We start from the raw sequence: 22026 nt of genomic DNA, 5'->3' as shown, positions 1-22026 counted from the left end.
AACCCAAAACATGGGATGTGAGGACGCGGATAGAAGTCAGGAGATCATCCCTTCTCACCAAAACTCTGAAGGGTGGAGTACAGCTATGAGATACTGTCTGCAAAGCAATCCAGTACCATCTACCTGTTTAAAGAACTGTCTGGTATGAACACCCTGTTAGGTTTAAGATGCCACCTGAGAGGAAATTATCTGTAATTCTGCTGTGCTGTAAATTGTGCACCTGATCCGTTTTAATTAAAGTTGAGGAGGAATGTAATGTTTTATCCCGACGTTGGCAGAAGGGTGTTTGGACAATACCCCCGTCAACGTCAGGATAATAGTTTGTCTCAAATGCAGGTGTGTTGTCTAATAAAAGGGGACATGACACAACTGCGGCAGCAGTTTTAGCGTGATGCCAGACACTAACTTGGTCTCCCCAGTGTTCATATTTTATGTACCGATGCCGCCAGTATAATCATTTCCATTGGAGTGCAGCAACGGCAGCCCTAGCCTTCTTACATGGCTGATCTCAGGGACCGTGAGACACTTGCTTTGGCTCTACGAGATGGTGCGAGGCGATGTTGGGCCTTGCCCTGTGAAGGATAGGTGGAAGCATCATTTAACACCGATTCAGCCTTACTTGTCAGGAGATTCAACACTACTCCCACACTCCGACAGTCTTCCTGATCTGCTAGATGGTGATCCACGCAGTGCTGCTGTTCTTTCAATCTTGAGATGAACTGGTGACTTTTTTCTTTTATTGTCATAGTAATCCTTGCTCCTGTTTAAGACTCGACTGGGCTCGCCCATCCTGCTGTGCCTCACTGTATTGAATCCATTTCAGGAGCACTGTGGACGGGACACACAGTTGGCCCCACAGTTCCTCCTAGAAGCCTCCCTTTTCAAAACGGACGGCTGCAAATAGATATTTAGCCAAGTCCATACCTCTCGACTGTACAAGCTCTTCTGATTGACCTACTACGCCTCATTGCCGAACCCTGGTTTCACAATGGGAAAATGGGACTCGCAGCAGGAGAGAACCCTCTGACTACAAGAAGGCCCCCCGCAGCACTGACTCCTTTACCAGACTCACTGACTTTGCACAAGAAGAAGCGGGAGGAATGCCTTCGGACTCCACTAAGCTATCCCTATGGAACTATGTGTAGTGTTGCGCCCGTGACATAACGGGAACGCGGACACTGCCATTAAAGATGTATCCGGAGGGGTGTTGCGGGCGAGCCCCCTCTTGCTGTTGCATATTCAAGTGGGTCCACATAGTCACGTGCCTAAAATAATAAAGTGAGGGTCATACGGGAGGAGTGGTCAGAAGCAGTGTCGAGGAGTCAACGAAGACCACGACCCTCCGTGTGAGCACTCGTGTGATAACCAAACGTGCATGTGAGTGATTCATTACGCGACCCTGGAGGCATTGTGTAACTAAACGCGACACTGGCGACGAGGGAGTTCCCACCCACCTGCAGTCAGTGAGGCGGCCGCCCGTTGCTCCTATGGGCGCGGTGCTCGTGCCTCAGCCGCTTCGAACAAAGTTTCTGCCGGTAAGGTGCGGAAGGCCACGCCCCCCTTCTCCCGGTGTAGAGCCTCCAGTCTGTCAGCCTTCGGTGAGAGCAATTCACTTTCTGCCGGCACGATACAGCCACGCCCCCAACCTCTCTTAAAAGCACTGAGGCCTGATTTATTGAAAGCTGTGCTGTTGCTGGCCACGCCCTCAGGCCTATCTTAAAGGCAAAGCACACATGGGAATCTAGAGACACTGCCTCACAGCTAGGAAATACCCTGGTCACAAAAACAAAAAGGAATAAATACACCAGGGTTTGCTGTTTGTCTCTAACAACAATAAAGAGAGAGATATAGATGAAGGGATTGCCAGCCACCAAGCACAGCCCCAAGCACATACCAGCTACATCACATACCAGCTACAGGACGAATTCACTAACCCCCATTGAGCCATTCATAGTGGAAGGGGCCCAGTCTGCACAAGCCTCTCGCTGGAACGATTGGGTAGAGCGCTTAATGTTCTACTTTGAGGCCACCAAGACTGACGATGAACAAAAAAGGGCAACGCTGGTACATCTAGGTGGAAAGGACATCTATTGCATATCCAAAACGTTAGTGGGGGCGGAGCCAAAGACGCACCTAACACTCATCGCAGCATTGCAAGCACACTTTGCGCCAATGGTCAATGTTGACTACGAGAGGTTCGTATTTAGACAAGCTCGCCAACACACAGAAGAGTCAATTGACATGTTCTGTATGAGGCTAAAGGAACTTGCAACCACATGTGCATTCCACAACGAGAGTGATGAAATCCGAGGCCAAATCATTCAGGAGTGTGCATCTTCCAAGTTGAGAGAATGCATCCTTGAGGAATCAGGACGCTCTCTTGCAGATATTCTGACAATGGGAAAGACAAAAGAATTGTCTAAGGGAAGAGTTTCCCACACGGAAGCTGCCCTCCAAACCCCGATCAAGACAGAACGGGTCGCAGTAGTGATGCCAACCCCCGTCAAGTTGAGACCTCAGAGATCTACACAGTCAAGGAGAACATGTGGAAGATGCCGGGGACCGACTCATCCCATGGCTAGTTGTCCGGCCAAAGGTAAAAAGTGTGCAGGATGCGGAAAACTCAATCATTTCGTCAAAGTATGCCGGTCAACAAGAGGAGCAGCAACCCAAACCACCGTAAATACTGCAATCGACGTACAATCTTGTGGCAGTGACATGGATGATGATGAGGATGAGACACAAGTGGTTCACTCACTCTTCACTATTAGCACTGCCACACAGAGGCGGGAAAGGTTGCCCAAATGCAAGGTGAAAGTAGGGGGTGTACGGTGGGGGTTATAGTGGACACCGGAGCGTCCATCAATGTCATGTCACAGGTGACATACCAAACTTTGAAACCATTACCGCCATTGACGCCAACGCACATCAAAGTGTTTGCATACGGACAAGCGCAACCACTTAACATGAAGGGGAGATTCCACACCACTGTATCTCATGCTTCGCAAGAAATGAAGGCGTATATATATATATATATGTGGCAGAGGAAGGCCAGCGCACTCTTCTAGGGTGTCACACAGCAGAAGCGTTGGGCATTGTGACGTTCACCTTTGGAGTCTACATCGAGTCTCTTAGTGGCATTCTAGAGTTGTTCGCCCAAGTCTTTGAAGGCATAGGGTGTTTAAAGGACAAATAAATCACCCTGCACATTGACCGGTCCGGCCAACCAGGGGCTCTAAGACACCAACGGATAGCGTTTCACCTCTGAGCCCTAGCAGAGAGACTGCAGGGATCATTGAAAAGGTAGACGGCCCCACACCCTGGGTATCTCCGATTATAGTGGCCAAGAAAACTAAGCAACCAGGGGAGGTCAGAATTTGTGTCGATATGAGACTACCAAATGCCGCCATAAAAAGAGAATGACATATTACACCTACTATTGATGATCTCATAGGAGAGTTGAGTGACGCAAGGTGGTTTTCTAAACTAGACTTAAGATCAGGATATCACCAGTTAGTCCTGGCAGAGGAGTCAAGGTATATCACGACTTTTTCCACTCACATTGGACTTCGCCGATACAAGAGGTTGAATTTTGGGATCTCAAGTGCAGCAGGTTTTTCAAAACACCATACGAGAACTACTGAGGGACCTAACAAGTGTCGTCAATGTCATTGATGATATTCTAGTATATGCCAAGACTATTCAGGAACCTCATACCTAGCTAAAGAAAGTTCTTCAACGCATCCATGACTCTGGTCTCACCCTTCACAAGGAGAAATGTGAATTTCTGAAAGAGAAAATACAGTTCTTTGGGTACACATTCTTGTCAGATGGGGTTGCTCCAGACCCAGATAAAGTGGCAGACATAAAGAACGCTTCACCCCGATGACTGTGACAGAAGTGAGAAGCTTTCTAGGCATGGTAAACTACTGTGGTTGCTTTATCAAGGATCTCACGGGGGGCTGTCCTCCTCCAGAAAGTCCAAGCAGAAGAATGGGCTCCGGTAGCATGCGCAAGAAGGTCATTGACAGATACTGAAAGAAGGTATTCCCAGATTGAGCGAGAAGCGATCGCCATTCACTGGGGATGCAAACATTTTCACCTATATGTATATGGGCATCCGTTTATTGTCAACACTGACCACAAACCACTCATCCTGCTATTCCAAGGCACTGCTTCCAAGCCTCCACCGCGCATCGAAAAATGGATGCTACAGTTGCAAGAATACAGCTGCCGAGTGGAGTATCGCCCTGGGACAGGTAACCCGGCTGATTATCTCTCGAGACACCCCAGGCCTGCCTCCCCAGCAGAAGAAGGTGAAGCCCGAGAGACTGAGAAATACGTAAAGTGTGTGGCAGAGAGGTCCAGCACTCTGCCCTTATCGATGGAAACTATACGGCAAGCCACTGAGATGGATGACAACCTACAGCGAGCCGTGCAAGCCGTGAAGAATAACGCGTGGAACGCTGGACAGAAACAGTGGCGGTTTCTCACCCCTGAAGCACGGAAGACCATGGAAGGGCTGTACAGATTTCGGCAAGAACTGACAGTCAGTAATGATGGGTGCCTTCTCCGAGGTCATCGGCTGGTGATCCCCTCCAGTCTCACTAACCGAGTGAGTCAGCTAGCTCACGCTGGCCACCAATGAATGGTAAAGACCAAAAGCAGGCTGAGAACAAAAGTGTGGTTTCCGAGGATGGATGAGAAAGTTGAGGAGATGGTACGCTCCTGCCATTGGTGTCAGGCAATTGGAGAACCTAATGCGCTTGTCCTAATAGAGATCCAAAACCGACCTCACAAACCGTGGGTATCAGTTATTCTTGACTTTGGAAGTTTACCCAATGAAAATCATATGATGGTAATGATTGATGACTATTCTCGTTACCCAGAAGTAAAACTAGTCAGAACCCTGACAGCAGCTAAGGGAATCCCGAAGATTGAGAAAGTATTTGCCACTCATGGGCTGGTCAAAGAAGTTAAAACTGATAATGGCCCACCATTTCACAGAAGTGAGTTTGCAGAATACTTAAGGTCGCTGGGCATCAGACACCGAAAGATCACACCCAGATGGCCTCAGGCTAATGGAGAGATCGAAAGATTTATGAGAACTCTGAACAAAGTGGTCCGCATTGCAGTAGCCAGAAGTGAGACACCTGAGAGAGCAGTGTATTCTTTCCTTCGTGATTATCGAATGACCCCACACTCCAAGACAGGAGTAGCTCCGAGTCACCTGTCGATAGGCAGAGTGGTGACAGACGTCATACCACATCATGAGTCTTGGAAGCCCATCCCTATGAATGAAGAAAGAATATTTGAAGAGCAAGAGGTCTAACGAGATGGCGAGCCGTCACCGGAGGTCATGTCCGTCTAATATCCAGATGGGAGATTGTGTACTTGTCCGAGACCGGTTTCCTGGCTGCAAATTTCGTTTGCCATTTGAAGACAAACCCTGGACAGTCATCAGGCGGCATGGATCCCTAGTGGTAGCGGAAAGAGGATCAGAGCAGGTTGCTCGAAATGTCTCCTGTTTTAAAAAGTTTCAACCAACCAGAGTGGCACCTGGTGACGACTTAGTGAAAGATCTCAGTGTGGCAGAGCCTGAAGAGACCAGGTATGATGATTAACCAGAGAACTCTGTGACTACTAAGGATTAGGTTGATAATGACAAGATACCGTCGAGGCCTGACAGTATGCCGATCATCAACCCGGGTGATGTGCCATCACCTACGGGGCGAGCGCCCCAATCACGATATCGGTTGAGAAGCAACCCCACACCTTCCACGTGACTGAGAGATTATGTGATGTAACTAAGTGCCAGCTTGTGAATTTTTGTTGTTGCATCGGTGTTGAATATTTTATTTGTTGGTATAATTTGTGGGAGGAATGTAGTGTCGCGTCTGTGACGTAACGGGAATGAGGACACTGCCATTAAAGATGTATCCGGAGGGGTGTTGCGGGCGCAAACCCCTCCTGCTGTTGCATATTCAAGAGTGTCCACATAGTCACGTGCCTGAAATAATAAAGTGAGGCTCATACGGAAGGAGTGGTCAGAAGCGCTATCGAGGAGTCAATGAAGACCACGACCCTCCGTGTGAGCACTCGTGTGATAACCAAACATGCGTGTCAGTGATTCATTACGCGGCACTGGCAGCATTGTGTAACTAAACACAAAACTATGCACCAGTCTTCGGTCAATTGATGCCAAGATTGACTCTGTGGGCTCTTGACTGGACCGTCTGACGAAGCACATGGATAGACAAGCAATGCATATGGATGGTGTGGTGTCTTGGCCTGGAAGACGACATTTGAGTGACATTTGCCATGCAGGTCCTATCCATTGTGATGAAAAATAAAGATCTGGAAGCACATTGTTGGTGCAATAACATTGAAACCAATGGTCTAGCAGAGTCTACTGATACTAGCCGCATAGTGTCATTTGGATTCCTTGCTTGCTCCGTTGTTCAACTACAAATCTTTCCTGCAATGATCCTAGTGGAGAGGGCACATAGGTCACTTGGTACCCGCCGGGTGCCTTCCGAGACCTATCATTGTCAGACTCCTCCACTTTCAAGATTGAGATACTGTTCTGTGTCTGACTCATGAAAGGGGCATCCTACACCAAAAGGGTTGGCAATTTCTATCTTTCCAGACTTTACTGCTGTAGTTCAGAAGGCTTGACGTAGATTCAATGAGATTAGGTGCATACTTTAAGCCTATGGCATTAGATATTGCATGTTATATACTGTGAATCTGAAGGCGGGATTTGGAGGTAAAGCCAATTTTTCCAGTAGGCCTCAGATGCACTCAAGTTCTGTAAGTCTCTCTCCACCCCTAACTCTGCCTCTGCATTCCCACCAAGCCCCAGAGGGAGTGGATGATCCATGGACCATTCCTGAGCCGGCACATTGGAGGAATGAACTGCCTAACTCACATGAATTTATTTTCTGGTCTGTGCTATGGAATCTGCATGCTTCCCTCCTCCTCTATCCTAGGAATGACCCTGCCAAGTGTGCCTCCTACCACCCTCTTTCATTGCTCAATTACAACAGCAGGGTACTAGCTATTTTTTTGCTACTCAACTCTCAGATCCTTGAATGCCTTATTGTCCAATGCAGTCTGGGTTTGTGCCTCACAGATCCTGGGCACTGAATCTCCATACGGCCTTTGCAGTTCTTCATCAGATTAATGCTGAGGTGCAGGTGGTTACTGCTTTGATCACCACCGACAAAGCATTTGATTCCCTAGAATGACTTTTTCTTTTTGCGACACTCTGATGATATGGCCTCCCAAATAATATTCTACTTCTCCTCCGGCTTTAATGTACCCACCTCGTTGCTCAGATTTCTGCCAACAGTCTTATATTCCAATGCCTTCCTGACAGCTCGGGGAACACAGCAGGGTTGCCCATTATACCCCCTACAGTTCCTAATGGCTATGGACCCCATGATCAGGCAGCTTCAAGAAAAGCATATTCACAGGCACCTCCAGATCTCCATATATGCGAAAGATATACTGCTGTTTGTGAAAAAACTGAGGATCAATTTTCTTCCATTAATCTGTGAAATTGTTTGATTCAACACCTACCCTGGGATTTCCATTCATTGGTCCAAATTCGATCTTTTTCCACTGATAACACTACACCAACCTCATTGGAATACCCTATCAGTTGGGCTACTGACTCAGTGAGGTACCTTGGAATCTCCCTTCCTAGGCCATCTGAGCAGTTAGTTCAACTCAGCTACGGCCCTGTGATTGATGATGTGTCTCGTCTAAATTAATCTGTGGTTGTGGCTTCCATTATCCGTGGCTAGGAGGGCGGCCTTAATAAAAATGATAATTCTTCCTACATTATTATACCTTTGGTCTCTGAAACCAGATTTTAGCGAGGACAGCAAAACCGCGAGCAATTCTATCAAAATGTTTGATTTGTTTTTAATAGACACACATTACTTCATTTTCTAATTTAAGTTGCAAGATTTGAGAGTCTGGAATAAATGAAGATATTTTAATAGTGGTTCTAATATTTAAGTCAGGTAAAGCATGTGCACGCAGCACAACTATGTTGTCAAGTGAAAAAATAAACTGCTTGTTACTTTCGTTCTGTATTCAAAATAATACTGTTTGATCACAAAACATTTATTAAATGTCTACATTTAGTTACCATTTCGTCAAAGACATTTTTCAGTATCTTCACTATAATGCTCGATCTTGGTGGATACTTAAAAAAAAAAAAAGTAAATAGCAAATAAGCTATGTGGTGAGATGAAACGTGTTCGAGATCAGTTTAAGGCTGTCACTTTAGAACCACAGTTGTTTTGCATGTCAATAAGAATTTTGGTACCAGAACATAACACCGAGGCATGAAAAACAAATAAACAAAGAGACCAACACGAAAACACATCAAACCTAGAATAAAAAGTGTATTCCTTTAATCTTTCTTTTAAATAAAATTACAATTAAAAGAGTCATATATTTATATTTCAAACAAAATGTTAAATATCTACGTTTTTATTACAAAACTATTTAAATTTTCCCTTTTCTCAGAGGGCGGATTTCTAGCTTATAAAACAGATTTTTTCACAACATGGAAAAGTTAATTTCTGATGATAATCAGTAGAAAATATAAAATACAATGAAATACAAAAGGAAATATGTAAATATAGAGTGCTTTCTTTAAATTCCTATCATGTACTACATACAACACGTTAACATAGTTGGCATTTTGTACAAAACATTTTTACAAGTAATAAACACATTAACCATCGAAAATATATCTGTACATAAATATAGTTTAGTCTGAAACGAAAAGGAGTACGGGATGCGCACATTGCCAGAATTTCCACGAGACTACATTGTATTTAGCGGAAAGTGGCTTCATGAAATGACCATTTCCGACCTGGAAAGACAGAATCCCTCTCTCATTCTGTGATATACCTACGCAACAGTGAATGTCTCCCTGCTCAATGCTTAACAATATAAAACATTTCACAACAGAGGGATGTTGGGCAATTGTGTGTAATGTGTCTGCCTATGTGTGTAGACAGATATTACAGAGATAAAGTCGCAAGCATCACACAAATTAGCAGTGAGTTATATATTCCATACTTATAGGTCAATGCAAATATTTTAAATACTGGGAAAAGTGCAAACTATCTATTCAACTGAACTGTCAAGAAGACTTTTGAGGGTTCACATTAAACTACCTTTAGTAGACTTTTAAATGGCCTTTTTCTGAAATTATATAGCTAAGGCAAATATGCTCTAACTCTCCTATTTGAACGATTCCTGGTTCTACAAAGCTCATCCTATTTTGATGCAGCATCTAATAACTGAAAGGCGGCTCGACTAATCAGAGGTAACACAATAGTTTGCTTCACCATCCTGCCACTAATTTATCTCAAATGCACAGGTCACCTAATTTTTTAGGTGAGGGTCTCAACTCACAACCACAAGTACCGCAACTTTTAGGGATGTAAAACACCTTTTGACAATAAATGCTGTATATGTCATATGTACCCGAGGGCCATTCAACACGTTGTCAGTGTTAATTCTTCAGCCTTTAAGAGATGTGTTGTGTTTGTAAGAGGTGTTAGTCCGGATAAACGTTTTGGTTTTATAAAAAAAAAAAGAGTAAAAATGTGTTTCCTCGTCTTCTACTCCACCTTCAAACTACAGGCATCTTGGATTTGCTTAATGGGGAGAGTAAAACAAAAACTTTGATTTTATTCTGTCAGTCCATACATACTCCCAAACTCTGCCTAATTATAATTTTTGGTTCCCTTCCACACAACCTATAAACACATTGCCACATGTGGTCATCCTGCTCCTGGCTCAGACACCACAAGCGCAATCAGATAACCTTGTTATGTTCCCCATTAAGCCATAGTACACCCTCACTCTCAAGGAACCAAACTTTTTGCTTCTGGGTAGACATAATCCACACATACTTCCTCATATTACACAGCCTCTATTTGTTCATGAGTCAGAAACAATACACACATACTCCCTCATACAGACTTTAAGCCTCATTAGAAGTTTGGCGGATGAGAAGAACAGTCTGCAGGACTTCCGACATGGAGGCTGCCGTCACACTGGCTACCTCCCTGCCGGACCCATTAAGACTTTCCTGCTAGGCTGACTGTCGGAAACTGAGGTTTCCACCAGTCAACCTTGTGGGAAAGTGGAAGCAGCATTGTCTCTGGCTCGTAATCGAGCTGATGGCAATGCTGTCGCCTGCAGGGTGCACCAGCACCCTTGCAATATTGCGAGGGTGCTGGGCAGGGGGACCCTTGCACTGCACATGCCAAGTTTATGGGCAGTGCAGGGGTTCCCCTGTGGCCCCCTGCACCTGTTCTCTGCCCGCCTTTTCATGGCAGTAAAACTGCCATGAAAGACTGGCGGAGAGCCTGGTTATAATGAGCAGGGCATTGCTGCATGCACACCTTGGCTAATTCTGACCTCTGCCCGCTGTCAGTCCGTTGGGATCACTGATTCTGGCAGAGATGGCAGAAACCTGGCAGTTTGACCACCAGGGTCTTAATGTGGCAGTCGAACCGCCACAGCTGCTGGTGGTCTTAAGACTGCCAGCCTCGTTTTGAGGCCCTTATTAATCCTCCACTACATCCATGTCCGTACCTGGATCACACAGTCTGCTACCAATCTTTCATATGGCGTCAGTCCACCCCGGCTCACGGACATAAAAAGATTATTTAAATATCTTAAATTCATCATTAGTCCTCTTCAATCCCCTCCAGTATTTACATGGTAAGGTCATAAAAAATGTTTTTATGCACTGATGAGGACAGAATGTGCCTTTCAAAAGGCAACATCAATAACTACTTTCTCTCAACGGTATAAGGTACATTTTCATAATGTTTCTGAACAGTGGTTTGCACTTTGAACCCGTCTTACAAGTGTGCTGCTATTCTATTGCATGCACAGACGAAGTTCACAATACTTCTCAGACGACTGGCTTAACTACACCTGGCACAAGGAGTGTAGCAAAATTCTTTCATTTACTCGGTTGTTTTTTCCTTCTAATTGTTTTTCTTGGTAGGGCTACAGTAAAACACACTTTTACTTCTTCAGTTCTCTATAACTTCAAACATCTTTAAATGTGTTTCATCTGTTTTTGGTGGGTTTAGGATCTGCAGCAATTTCCATATACAACAGAGCTTTACATTTCACGAAAATACATTTTATTTTTGGGATTCTACTGCAGCATGTACTTAAAGAATGGGACAATAAAAGCTCTTGTGTGAAACACAGCCTTGTGTTGCTTGTCAGGCTTTACATACTTTGGTTCATGTGTACATACACAAGTGTGTAGGGTAGATCCTGTATACTCCCTAAGCTAGAAGAGCCCAATTGTGTTAAACAGTACACCTCAGACACACACCACTTAATCACAATAACATCAGATTTACAAGAAATTATTCTCAAAAATTTGGCGTACATACATTTCTGAAATACTAGTAGAATTCACAATTGTTGTAAAGTATTGTGCCAATTCCTTACATTCTGAATTCTGATTTGATACAATTCCAAAAATAAAAAACATCAGCCAGAAAGTTGTGTAATATTAAAGAGTCACACAAGCAGAGGCAGCGCTTTTGCCATCAAAAGCTATGATTCTCAATACCCATGAAGCTCTCTCAAACCGATGTGTCTTGATTGTGATATGATATGGTCTACAGGTACACAGATTCTATACAAGTAACCGTCTATTCACATATAATGAATAGACTGTTTTTTAGTGAGTGTCTCCTTTCAAGAGAAACGGATGCACAAATTCTTGGGCCTTCTTCTTTTCAATGGGGTCCGGGTTTGGATTATCAGGAGGTGGTCGAAGCAGTAAACTTCCAAATATAATTGCTGCATGAAAACAGAAAGGAAGGAGGTCAAACGTGTTGTATGATTAACGATTAATATTTCTGCAGCATTTGAACATTTACCTCTCGGAGAAGACATAATATATATTTTCTTCCTATACTGATCAGTGGAGTAACGTTCTATGGAGGAGGTGCAGGTTATTTACATGTTTTTCTAAGTCATCGGTGTCTCCAGGACTCTGTTGACCAACGTGGAGTAAGAGGTATTTGTTAAGTACCCAGAAAAATTGAGACAACCTCAACTGTCAGCATGCAAAATATCCCACTGATCAGTATAGCATAAAGTTCAGTTTACACTTATGTATTATTTACTAATGAAATAAAACATTAGTGTTAAATCACCCACATATATCACATGTCAATGTTCAATAGGTTATTGAATGGGGCGCCTGCAACTGGAAAAGAAAGAGATTTCTTATTAAAAATAACAGTCTAAAAACTAGTTCAACAAGTCACACTACCTACAATAATCATATAAAAAAAGTACTCTAAAAACAATTAAACAATGCATCTTTCAGCTTTTGACCCTGAATATCCACGTAACCCTTAGGCAGAATATTTTAAGCTTCAATGAGTAAGGTAACAGATAATAAACAAACACAACTATCTATCGATAATGGGGATACACATGGGGATACACAGTAAAGTCCGATTATATTTTGCAAAACCGCAATTGATTAACATCCTTCCTGTCTTTTACTATGAATCTATTTGCCTGGACTTCGGTGACTGGGTAAGAACGCCTTCTTTTTTTTTTAATGAATTTTCCTTCGGGAAGGGGTCTAAGTAACACAACCCTTCCAATAGGATGTTCTACATATAATTGTGGAGCCACGTTTATCAAAGATCAAAAGTTAGACTTTAGAAACTAGCTACAATAATTTAGTCATTTTTAGAGCAGCACAATTGGTCCTAGTAAATGAATTTCGAACAGAAAGAATTCTGCACTTTAAATGTACTCTTTTTGGTTCATCACTGAGTGAGTGTGACTAAAGTATGGTATTCTGAGCAAATTTTAATTATAGGCATACAATTATCACTGCCGGAGAGTCGTTCAGTTACAGGACACTATTTGGCAGCAGGATTAATTGCCAATGGAAATATGGCAATTGGTGTAATTTTCGTGGAGTCTTTTGTTGGTGTAAACGGTCTGAGTTCTTAATCTCTTCAATTTATTATTGCTGCAGTATATTCTGATGGGACCGGTCACATAATATGTGAATATGTGATTTTACCATCTGGAGACTCCGTATGAAATTAGAGTGTTTTGCAAGACCGCTAAAGTTTTAACTTTGACCAAAGAATATCGGTTCACGTAGGGAAAACTTTCGGTTTCCATAACTGACAAATGGGAGAGATTTCTTTAAAATCAGCAAAGAGTAAAAAGCTTAGTGCTTGTAACACACTGCTTTTTGTTTGGGGAATGCTCATGCGTTGACCCTTAGAAGAGGAGATCAAATCGTGCATTAAGGCCTATAACCTTTTATTAAGATTTAGATATGCAGTAATTATCTACCAGCAAAAAATTACCAAACTAAACAAAGTTCACAACATAGTTTTCATTAGACATTAGAACAGCTACTTCCAGTTCGGAATCTACTGCATGCAGCCGAGCATTCTGGAACCTACTGAGTATCTTCACATCTAGATGATTCCTCTCTGCGTTCTTCAGAAGTTCCCGGAGAAAGGACATAATATAGTCAAAAACGTTTTTATGGCACGTAGGTAGTCTTGAAATAACCTGGAGAAGGAAAAAAGACAAACACGTACTCCTTAGACGAACTGGGTTATGTCTAATGTACATATTACAGCATTGTTACCATACTGTCTGAATACATTACTACACTGCCCATGTAATTGTCGAAAACATCACATTAACCACCTTTAAAAAAAATCTTCATTCTAACAAGACAGAATAGAGTTAGCATTATTCTGTGCACTTCTGTATCTTGATGCTATTTGATTGGACACCAGAATAAATGAAGCAAATTTACTTAGATAACATCTTCACATTCACAAAGTAGAACTTTTACTGACTGCTACTAACAATCGCAAATCAAAACAAGGCGCTATTCAATGAGAAAAAGAAAGGGAACTATGTAAAAAATATAATATGAGAGGCAGACATTCTCGAGCTCTGGGGTGGACAAGTGCCTGGTGAACTCCACCTAAGCTCTCTTATTGGTGCTGCTTTGGTGGCAGGGACCAAGTGGGAGTAACACAATTGTTAAGCCTGGTGCAAAGGTTAGCCCAGACCTCACACTCCTAAGATCAGGGCAGCCAAGTAATTGGTGAGCCCAGGTTCTCCAGCTTTTGCAAAGTTCTACCTTCCATGATGGTGCTGCGGTAGGGACTGACAATGCGGGTGAGAAACCTGCAGCAGCTGGACCTACATTTAGAGGGCCGAGGGTGGAACTTGCTGATTTGGACCTAAGGGCCCCTGGAAAACCAGTCCCCTGCCAACTTCCTGGAATGGCAATGCTACGAGATAAGGAAGCGGAGTTGATTATCAACGAGAAGGACTTGCCTTAATAGACATATGGGAGGGCATGGTCGAGTTATATTGTGATGTATCAAATTTAGGCTCGTAGGTCTGCATTTTCATTACGGGTTTTATTTCTTTTTAACATTTTCAGCTGCTCATTTTTTTTTTTGTAAAGCACTGGCACTTTTACTCGGTTAAGGGCCTATACGGGAATCGCTAAGTAGGTATTTGAAGAATGTGTATTGTGTTGTTTTTTTTGTATTCGTCGGCACCTATTAATCCCAGGATCTAGTACGACACTTTGGGGGTCATTCTGACCCCGGCCGGCGGAGGAAGCCGCCGGCCTGGCTGGGGCCACCAGAATACCGCTGCGCGGTCAAAAGACCGCCGCGGGTATTCTGGGTTTCCCGCTGGGCTGGCGGGCGACCGCCAGAAGGCCGCCCGCCAGCCCAGCGGGAAACACCCTTCCACGGGGATGCCGGCTCCGAATGGAGCCGGCGGAGTGGAAGGGGTGCGACGGGTGCAGTTGCACCCGTCGCGATTTTCAGTGTCTGCATGGCAGACACTGAAAATCTTGGTGGGACCCTCTTACGGGGGCCCCTGCAGAGCCCATGCCATTGGCATGGGCACTGCAGGGGCCCCCAGGGGCCCCACGACACCCCATACCGCCATCCTGTTCCTGGCGGCCAAAACCGCCAGGAACAGGATGGCGGTATGGGGTCGGAATCCCCATGGCGGCGCAGCAAGCTGCTCCGCCATGGAGGATTCCCCAGGGCAGCGGAAAACCGGCGGTACACCGCGGTCAGAATGCCCAAGGGAGCACCGCCAGCCTGTTGGCGGGGCTCCCGCGGTCGTTGGCCCTGGCGGTTTTTACCGCCAGGGTCAGAATAACCCCCTTTGTATGCATCAAAGATTGTTTCTAAAATCGTGACAAAGTGACTATTTGTGCATCTGAAAACCTTGGTAAAATTATATTGGTGGAGCTTTTCATGTGGCAAGTGAGATGGGAATCTACAGTGAATTTGTTTGGCTCAAAATGTATAATATGTGCACCTTTGTTTTTTTTGTTTTTTTTACTCGTGTGATAACGGCTACCGACTAAGTGCCTTTTTAGCATCTTTCGTATCAGTACTTTTATGATCCTTGAAGATCGAAATAAAGTTATTAATAAATTAATGGATTATCAGCGTGGGGCAGTGGAGGCTGCTAGTATCACCAGATTCTGACCCACATTATGACCACGACAAAGCACTGAAACTACAATGTTGTGCAAGTCTTTGTCTCATGCTTCTCCCAGTGAGGAACCACCTCCTAAATACAACGAACTATTCTGTGAAATGTTTTCCCCTCTTTCCCCCAACCTTTTTAGTAGTTTCGTCTTCGTCATAGCAAGAAAAAACAATAAAATGAAAAGAGTAGTCGTGTGATAAGAGACATATCCATGAAATAATTAACATGGCAAAGTCTTCCAGATGAATAACATGGCTAATTATAATCTTCGTCAATCATATTGCAAAAATGTAAGTAAAACAAAAAGCAAACATCACAGTAACAAAAACAATCAGACTGCCATTACTAGCAAGGCCACTGACTAAAGGTTTAATAAAAAAATAAAAAAAGGCAGAGGTGGGAAAGTAAGAAAAGATCGCTCCAATCTACCCACTCCCCCCCCCCCTCCTGCCCCCCCCTCCCCCCACCCAGGAGCTCTTAGGATGTAAATGCTCCGATTTTGCCCTCTAGAGATCCCTTTACCTGGGTACATGGTTCGCACGAGTCAGCCCAGCATTCCAAGATTTTCTAATATTTATTCAGACAGCCCCTGCCTATGTGTACAGGACTTTCCAGGCCCATGCAGTGGTCCAGACCCTCTCTCCGAACCTCTAGTGAAGGAGCTGTGGCCTCCTTCCAAGCCTTAGCGATGTCACACTTGACAACTGTAAGGTTCAGCCAAAAAAGCACTTGTCAATAGCAATTCTCATTAATGCCATCCGAGATGTGAAGTAAAGCACACCTCAGGGATCATGGCAAGGGCAGGCCAACACCTCCTCCAAGAAAGCATACGCCCCATCCCAAAATGAGGTGAGGGTGGAACAGCCCCAGACCATACGTAGAAAGTTGCCCCATGCATTCAAACAGCACAGACAGCTGATTGAAGCAATTAGGACCCTCCTCCACAGCCTATCCCTGGTATAGTAGACACTATGCAAGTACCTCATCTGAATGAGGCAGAACTGAGAAGCAATCGCCGACTCAGGAGGGGAACCAGCGCATCCCTCCAGTCATTGTCATCCAGGGGCCGAGGTCATACAACCACGCCTTTCTGAGGGCTAGAGAAGTGTCCCCGGCTCTTGATCACCAGTGAACTGATAATAAACAATATTGTGTGTTGTGAGATGTCGGTCAGCAGTATTTTAGCCTCCAAGGGGCTGTACTGCGGCTACCTGACGAAGGATTGTACCTTCATATAAGGGGTTTTTCCCTATGAAACAGCTCTCCCATCCCATGGATCTACCTACTAACCTCCACGTCTCCAGCAACACTTGGGCTGCCAGGAGAAGAGTTTGAGAGGCCAGACCCCTACACAGCAGGTGTAGCAAGGTGATCAAGCTCAACCCCCACCCCTCAGACGCAAAGGCAGAATCAGAAAATTCCCCAAACCACTTCTCGTTGAGATCTCACGTCTGGAGTGGCATTGCCACAATCAAAAGTGAACTTATATCACTTAGAAACGGCAATGCACGCCAGGAAATATGCCCATGGAAAGCCCATAACAAGACTCAACCCAGGGAAAAAGCAAAAAAAACACAGGGAACGGGAAGCTTTGTAGCTGATACAGAAGTTCGGGGAGAGCCATCATTTTAAAGATAGCAGATGTGCCCAGAAGAGAGGAGGGCAAAGCCGCCCAGTGTTTCCAACTGTTAAGCTGCCTGTTCATCTCTGGTTGTATATTAGAGGTCCACACTTGGGCCTCGTCTGAGGTCATAAAGACCCCCACAGATATTGGAACCCCTAGGGGAGGATCCGAAGTCCTGATGCCCAGGATAAACCCGCCATGCTTTGCTCACTGGGTACACCAAGGACTTACTAGGGTGAACCCGTAGTCAGAGAACCTCCAGAAGATATCATGCATTTGCAGTGCCTGTGGTCCCGATTCCAGAGATTCGGTCAGAAAGATGAGCATGTCATCAGCTATTGTTTCCTCCAGCCCGGCCCTCCAACCCGCACAGCTGAATTCCAGTTTGGACCCAATCTGGCAGAGGCTCGATGAATAAAGCAAATAGGGGCAGTGAGAGGGGCAGCCCTGACATGTTGCATGCTTCACCGGGAAGGGTGTGGAAGTGCTTCCACCCACCCTGACCTGTGCAAACAGTCCGTACACACTAATAAATCAGGGACTGAAGTTTAATCTAGTCAAGAGGAGTAGTCTACCTGTAGGAGCACATTTTTGGCATAATGAGTCTGTGAAAGGGCAGTGGCATGCCACAAATGTCTCACAGCATGGGCAGACGTAAATCCCCATTGATTAGACTGAACAAGGGTGGATATGGCAGTTAGCAGCCTATTGGCTGGTTCCTTAGCCTAGGCCTTGACCTCTATGTTCAACAGCAAGATCTGACGGTATGACTTGCAGCTCTCCGACGGCTTATGAGGTTTAAGCTAAGGCTGACTATGTTTGCAGTTCTAAGGAGAAGGGATAATGGCTTGCCCTTCAAGGTTTTTCAGAACAGCCCCAACAAATTGGTGCCAGCGAGTGCCCAGGTGGCCTTATAGAATTTATCCGGAAGGCCATATAGGGAATAAAGCTCCATATTGCGATAAGCTGATCCCCAATGACTCTGTCCCCCTACGCATTAATGACACCTGGGATTTATGGCCCCACTGGATATGCGACTCTGGGTCGCTGTCCAGGTCATGTACGCTTCCTCCATCTGATTTTGGTGCAGAATGGTGCTATTGTAGAGTGAGTCATGAAGACCCGTGGGATCAGCAGAAGTGAGATACTGGGTCTTCAGTTCGCTAGTCCTGACCTCCAACTCCTCTATTGCGACCTCCGAGCGGCCCCAGTGTGCGACTCAATAGCTGTTAATGAAGCTCCTCATGGTATCCTTCCAGGCTTCCCACAGAACACCAGGGGAAGTAACTGAACACAAGCTCTATGGGTGAGGTAGTCACAAGTTGCCTCATGGAAGGCTGTCATGAACCAAGATTCCACCAGAGTCCAATTCCTCAGTCTCCAATGAGGTGAGCGCCTCCCTTCTTCAAATTGCCATCTGCAACTCCACTGGGGAGTGATCTGACAAACTTCGGTGTTTGATGTGTACCTCGCTGATTTTATACCCCAGCTTCCTAGGGAGGAGGAAATAATGCAGGTGAGAGAAGGTCTTATGGGCCCCGAGAAGAATGTATACTTCCATTCAGTAGAGTGACGAAAGCACCACTCATCAATTAAATCCATATTATTGATAAAGCTAATCAGAGGTGTCTGTGACAAGGAGGCCTCCGGACCTTTGGATGACTGGTCTTACTGGGGAGAGACCACACATTTTATGCTCCCCCAAGCATCCTGGCCCCACAGGGGACTCCACCACCACAGCGCGTATGGAGTGTAAAAGTGCCTAGGTTGTTGGAGGTGCATATACATTGATGAGGGAGAATGGCCTGCCCCAGAGAAGACTGGAGATCGCAACATATCGGCCCTGGGTATCATGCTAGGTCCAGAGATGAAGATATGGGACATGCTTTCTGATAAGTATATCCACACTCCAGGATCCTCTGTGGAATGCAGTGTGGAACAACCAGTCAGATCCCAGTGGGGCCAAGAAGGGACATTTATTACCCAGTAGGTGGGTTTCTTGTTAGAGCAGGAAGTCAGGACCATCTCTCTTGGCAGCTCTCAAGACAGCATCTCCCTTGATTTTGTCAAGGAAACCATTGACATTTCAGGTGAGCAGCCAGAAGGACCCAGGCCTTTCTTCTACTGAAAGTCAGCCGCCATGGGGAATAACAAGTAAGCCCTACATTGGGGCTAGGGAATGTGGTGTGTGCGTCAGTACTGGTACAAAAGGAAAACCAAGAAAAAGAAGGCAGGGAACCCTCGTATTCAAAGGCAAAGCATAAAACAAAAAACTAGATCCTCCAGCCCTCCATCCCCCCTATATTTAAAAAACTAGAAATACCCGTTGAAGCACAAATGTCAAGATACCACCAAGTGAGCATTCTGGAGAGCAAGTCCTCCTCTGACTGTTGGACTGAACTGAGCCCAACTAAAACCCCACCCATAAACGAGGGAGCATGAGCAGGTATCCCACAGGCAACACCACATGCCCACCCGCACCCAACTAACATGACTGTAAAGGAAAACAGAGTTGACACAGTACTGAACATCATACACATAATGCAAATGAGTAGGCAAGATGACAGAGTAGCAGCTGAGAAGGAAAGCCAACCATCACCATCATATGTGCGAACGAAAGTGGCATGTGAGACAATATAGGAAGTTAATAAGAAGCTGTATTAACTCACTAGTGTACAGAGTCAGATGGGCCCAATTCTAAAGCGAATTCGGGGACCTGGAAAGAAGGGCCAGCTCCTCCAGCCCCATCTTGATGAGTCAGTGTTTTCTCGAAGCGAGGGGAGTCACTCTTGTAGCAAAGCTGTGGATGGCAAGGCTGCAATCTCCTTTTTTCCTGGGGAGTTTTTGGGTTAGAGGGCCTCCCTCCTAAACTGGGCATCTCCCTGGTACAAACAAGGCCTCTCCTCTGCCCATTCTCAGCCCGCCCCTGGGGTATCAAAGAACAAGGATTTGCCCCCAAACAGTACCTTGTGGCGAACCAGGAAGAGCAGTATGTATTGCACTCCCAAGGCCTGGAGTTTCTGTTTCAGCCCTTGAAAGGAGCAACGTTGCTGGTGGACACGTACAGTATAATGTGGAAATATTGTAACTCTAGTGGAGTTGCAGATTAGGGAGTCACGGGAGCGGGAAACCTCCAGAATAGTGTCACAGTCAGCATAATTAATCAGGAGGGCAATGAAGGGCCATGGTGGAGTACCCGATGGGGGTTTGGCTGCAAGGCATCTGTAGGCACACACCATAATGAATCACCGGGACATGGGGAGCTTAGTGTAGTTTTCAGTTTTACCCTTCAGGAGGGCTGGGGTGGCTTGTCCTTTCCCATGATTAGGAGCGCCGCAGGAGGGTCAGCTCCCACATGTCGAAGAGGGAAAAGCTGACAGCGGCTCCAGGGGCGCCTGAGGAAGAATCAGGCTTTAACAGGTGCGGCACCTTGCCCGCAAATTTGATCACAGCAAAGGAACAGCATCTGAGGCGCCCGGCAGAGCCACAACCAGCATCTGCCGCCTCCATGGAGCACCCTGCCGCTCTGTCCAGGCAAGATACCTCCACCAGCCATGTATGACCGTCAAGTTCACTGTCTGCAGATGGAGGGAAAGGAGGAGGGGCCAAGATCCCCCAGTTTGTCTTGCGTCGCCCAGCTGGGCCACCACCTGACGGACGGAAGGCCAGCATCAGCCTCTCACCATGTGCCCAGGCAAGGCTGAGAGCCAAGGGCCTTCGTGCTGCAGCCTAAAAATTGCCACCAAATAGTCAGCAGCACCACAGGCTTGGCCACTCTGCAGCCCAGTGAGTGAAAACACCGCAGGAGAGCAGAGGAGATGGTTGGTCCCCAATGTCTCCCCCTCAAGGTTCTGCATTGCACCATTAGTGGGAAGGTGGGCAGTGAGAGGAAGATCTGGGTCAGCTTTTAAGGCCTGACTGACCATCGATCTCAGAGCAGGAGGGACAGGGAGGCACCACAGCACAAGGATAAGATACTCCAGGCAGTGTCAGCAGCCCCAGTGCGTGCTCTCACCTGCGGTACGATTTGACCGCTGTAGCATGAATGGGGCCTCTACTCCCACCGTTATATGCCTTCCGTCTCCGAGCTGCCCTTGGCCCGATGCGGACGCTGATCCGAGGGTGGCAGGGGGAAGTTAAATTAACACAACGCCCAACCGCAGATTGTGCCTGCGCTGCAGTGAAAGCAGCAAGAGCCTGTTGCTTCCGTGGTCCGACCTGACTGATGACTCTGGGCATCATTCCACTCAGCTCGCGGCAATCAGCTAATAGCTCCAGGCCAAACCGCAGCACGTGGCAGGCCCAGGCAGTGGCTCGCTCCAGCAGCTGCCCCTTTGCACTCACTTCAAGTGAGGGGCTTCCGAGGTGGGGCAGGGGTGAACCTGTATGTACTACCTGCAGTGTGGGCCGCAACTCTATCCCAGGGCTGCAACTCTGTTCATGGGTTGCGTCAGCAACCACCAGGCCACTAGGCTATGAGCGTGTGCCGAACCAGGCAACCTCCTCACCAGGCAACCTCCTCACCAGCCAGAGCTCATCTAAGGAGCGACCGTGATGAGTTGCGGCCAGGCCCAACTGGGTCTTTCCCTCTTTACTCACCATGACACCCCCCAATGCCTGCCCTCAAACCCCTTCCGAGGCTAAATCTACATCAGTTAGAGAGAAAGAGGATTTTTTTTCCGTCAATACTGGTCATCTTCTTCCTGGTAATTTCAATGTGGAGGTCTGCAGGATCTGCATGCATGCATGGTTTAGCAGAAGGAAAATCACTCTCATAGGAATTCTTGATTGATTTT

General features: G+C 46.0%; 1 protein-coding gene across 3 annotated transcripts in view; it reads right to left on the bottom strand.

Moving 5' to 3' along the window:
- Positions 1-8402: 8402 nt before the first annotated feature.
- INPP5B (inositol polyphosphate-5-phosphatase B) overlaps positions 8403-22026 on the bottom strand; it is a 738051-nt gene continuing 724427 nt past the window's right edge. For all 3 annotated transcript variants that reach the window (XM_069223977.1, XM_069223978.1, XM_069223979.1), the window contains 2 exons: positions 13521-13632; positions 8403-11874 (listed from right to left, as the gene is read on the bottom strand). In XM_069223977.1, coding sequence (XP_069080078.1) covers positions 11753-11874; positions 13521-13632 — 234 coding nt within the window. In that variant the 3' untranslated portion in view covers positions 8403-11752. The remainder of the gene's footprint in view (positions 11875-13520; positions 13633-22026) is intronic.

This window comes from Pleurodeles waltl, chromosome 3_1, assembly GCF_031143425.1.
Source record: "Pleurodeles waltl isolate 20211129_DDA chromosome 3_1, aPleWal1.hap1.20221129, whole genome shotgun sequence".
Classification (NCBI taxonomy): Eukaryota; Metazoa; Chordata; class Amphibia; order Caudata; family Salamandridae; genus Pleurodeles; species Pleurodeles waltl.
Note: the sequence above shows the minus strand (reverse complement) of the source record. Positions and strands in the feature narration are given on the sequence as shown.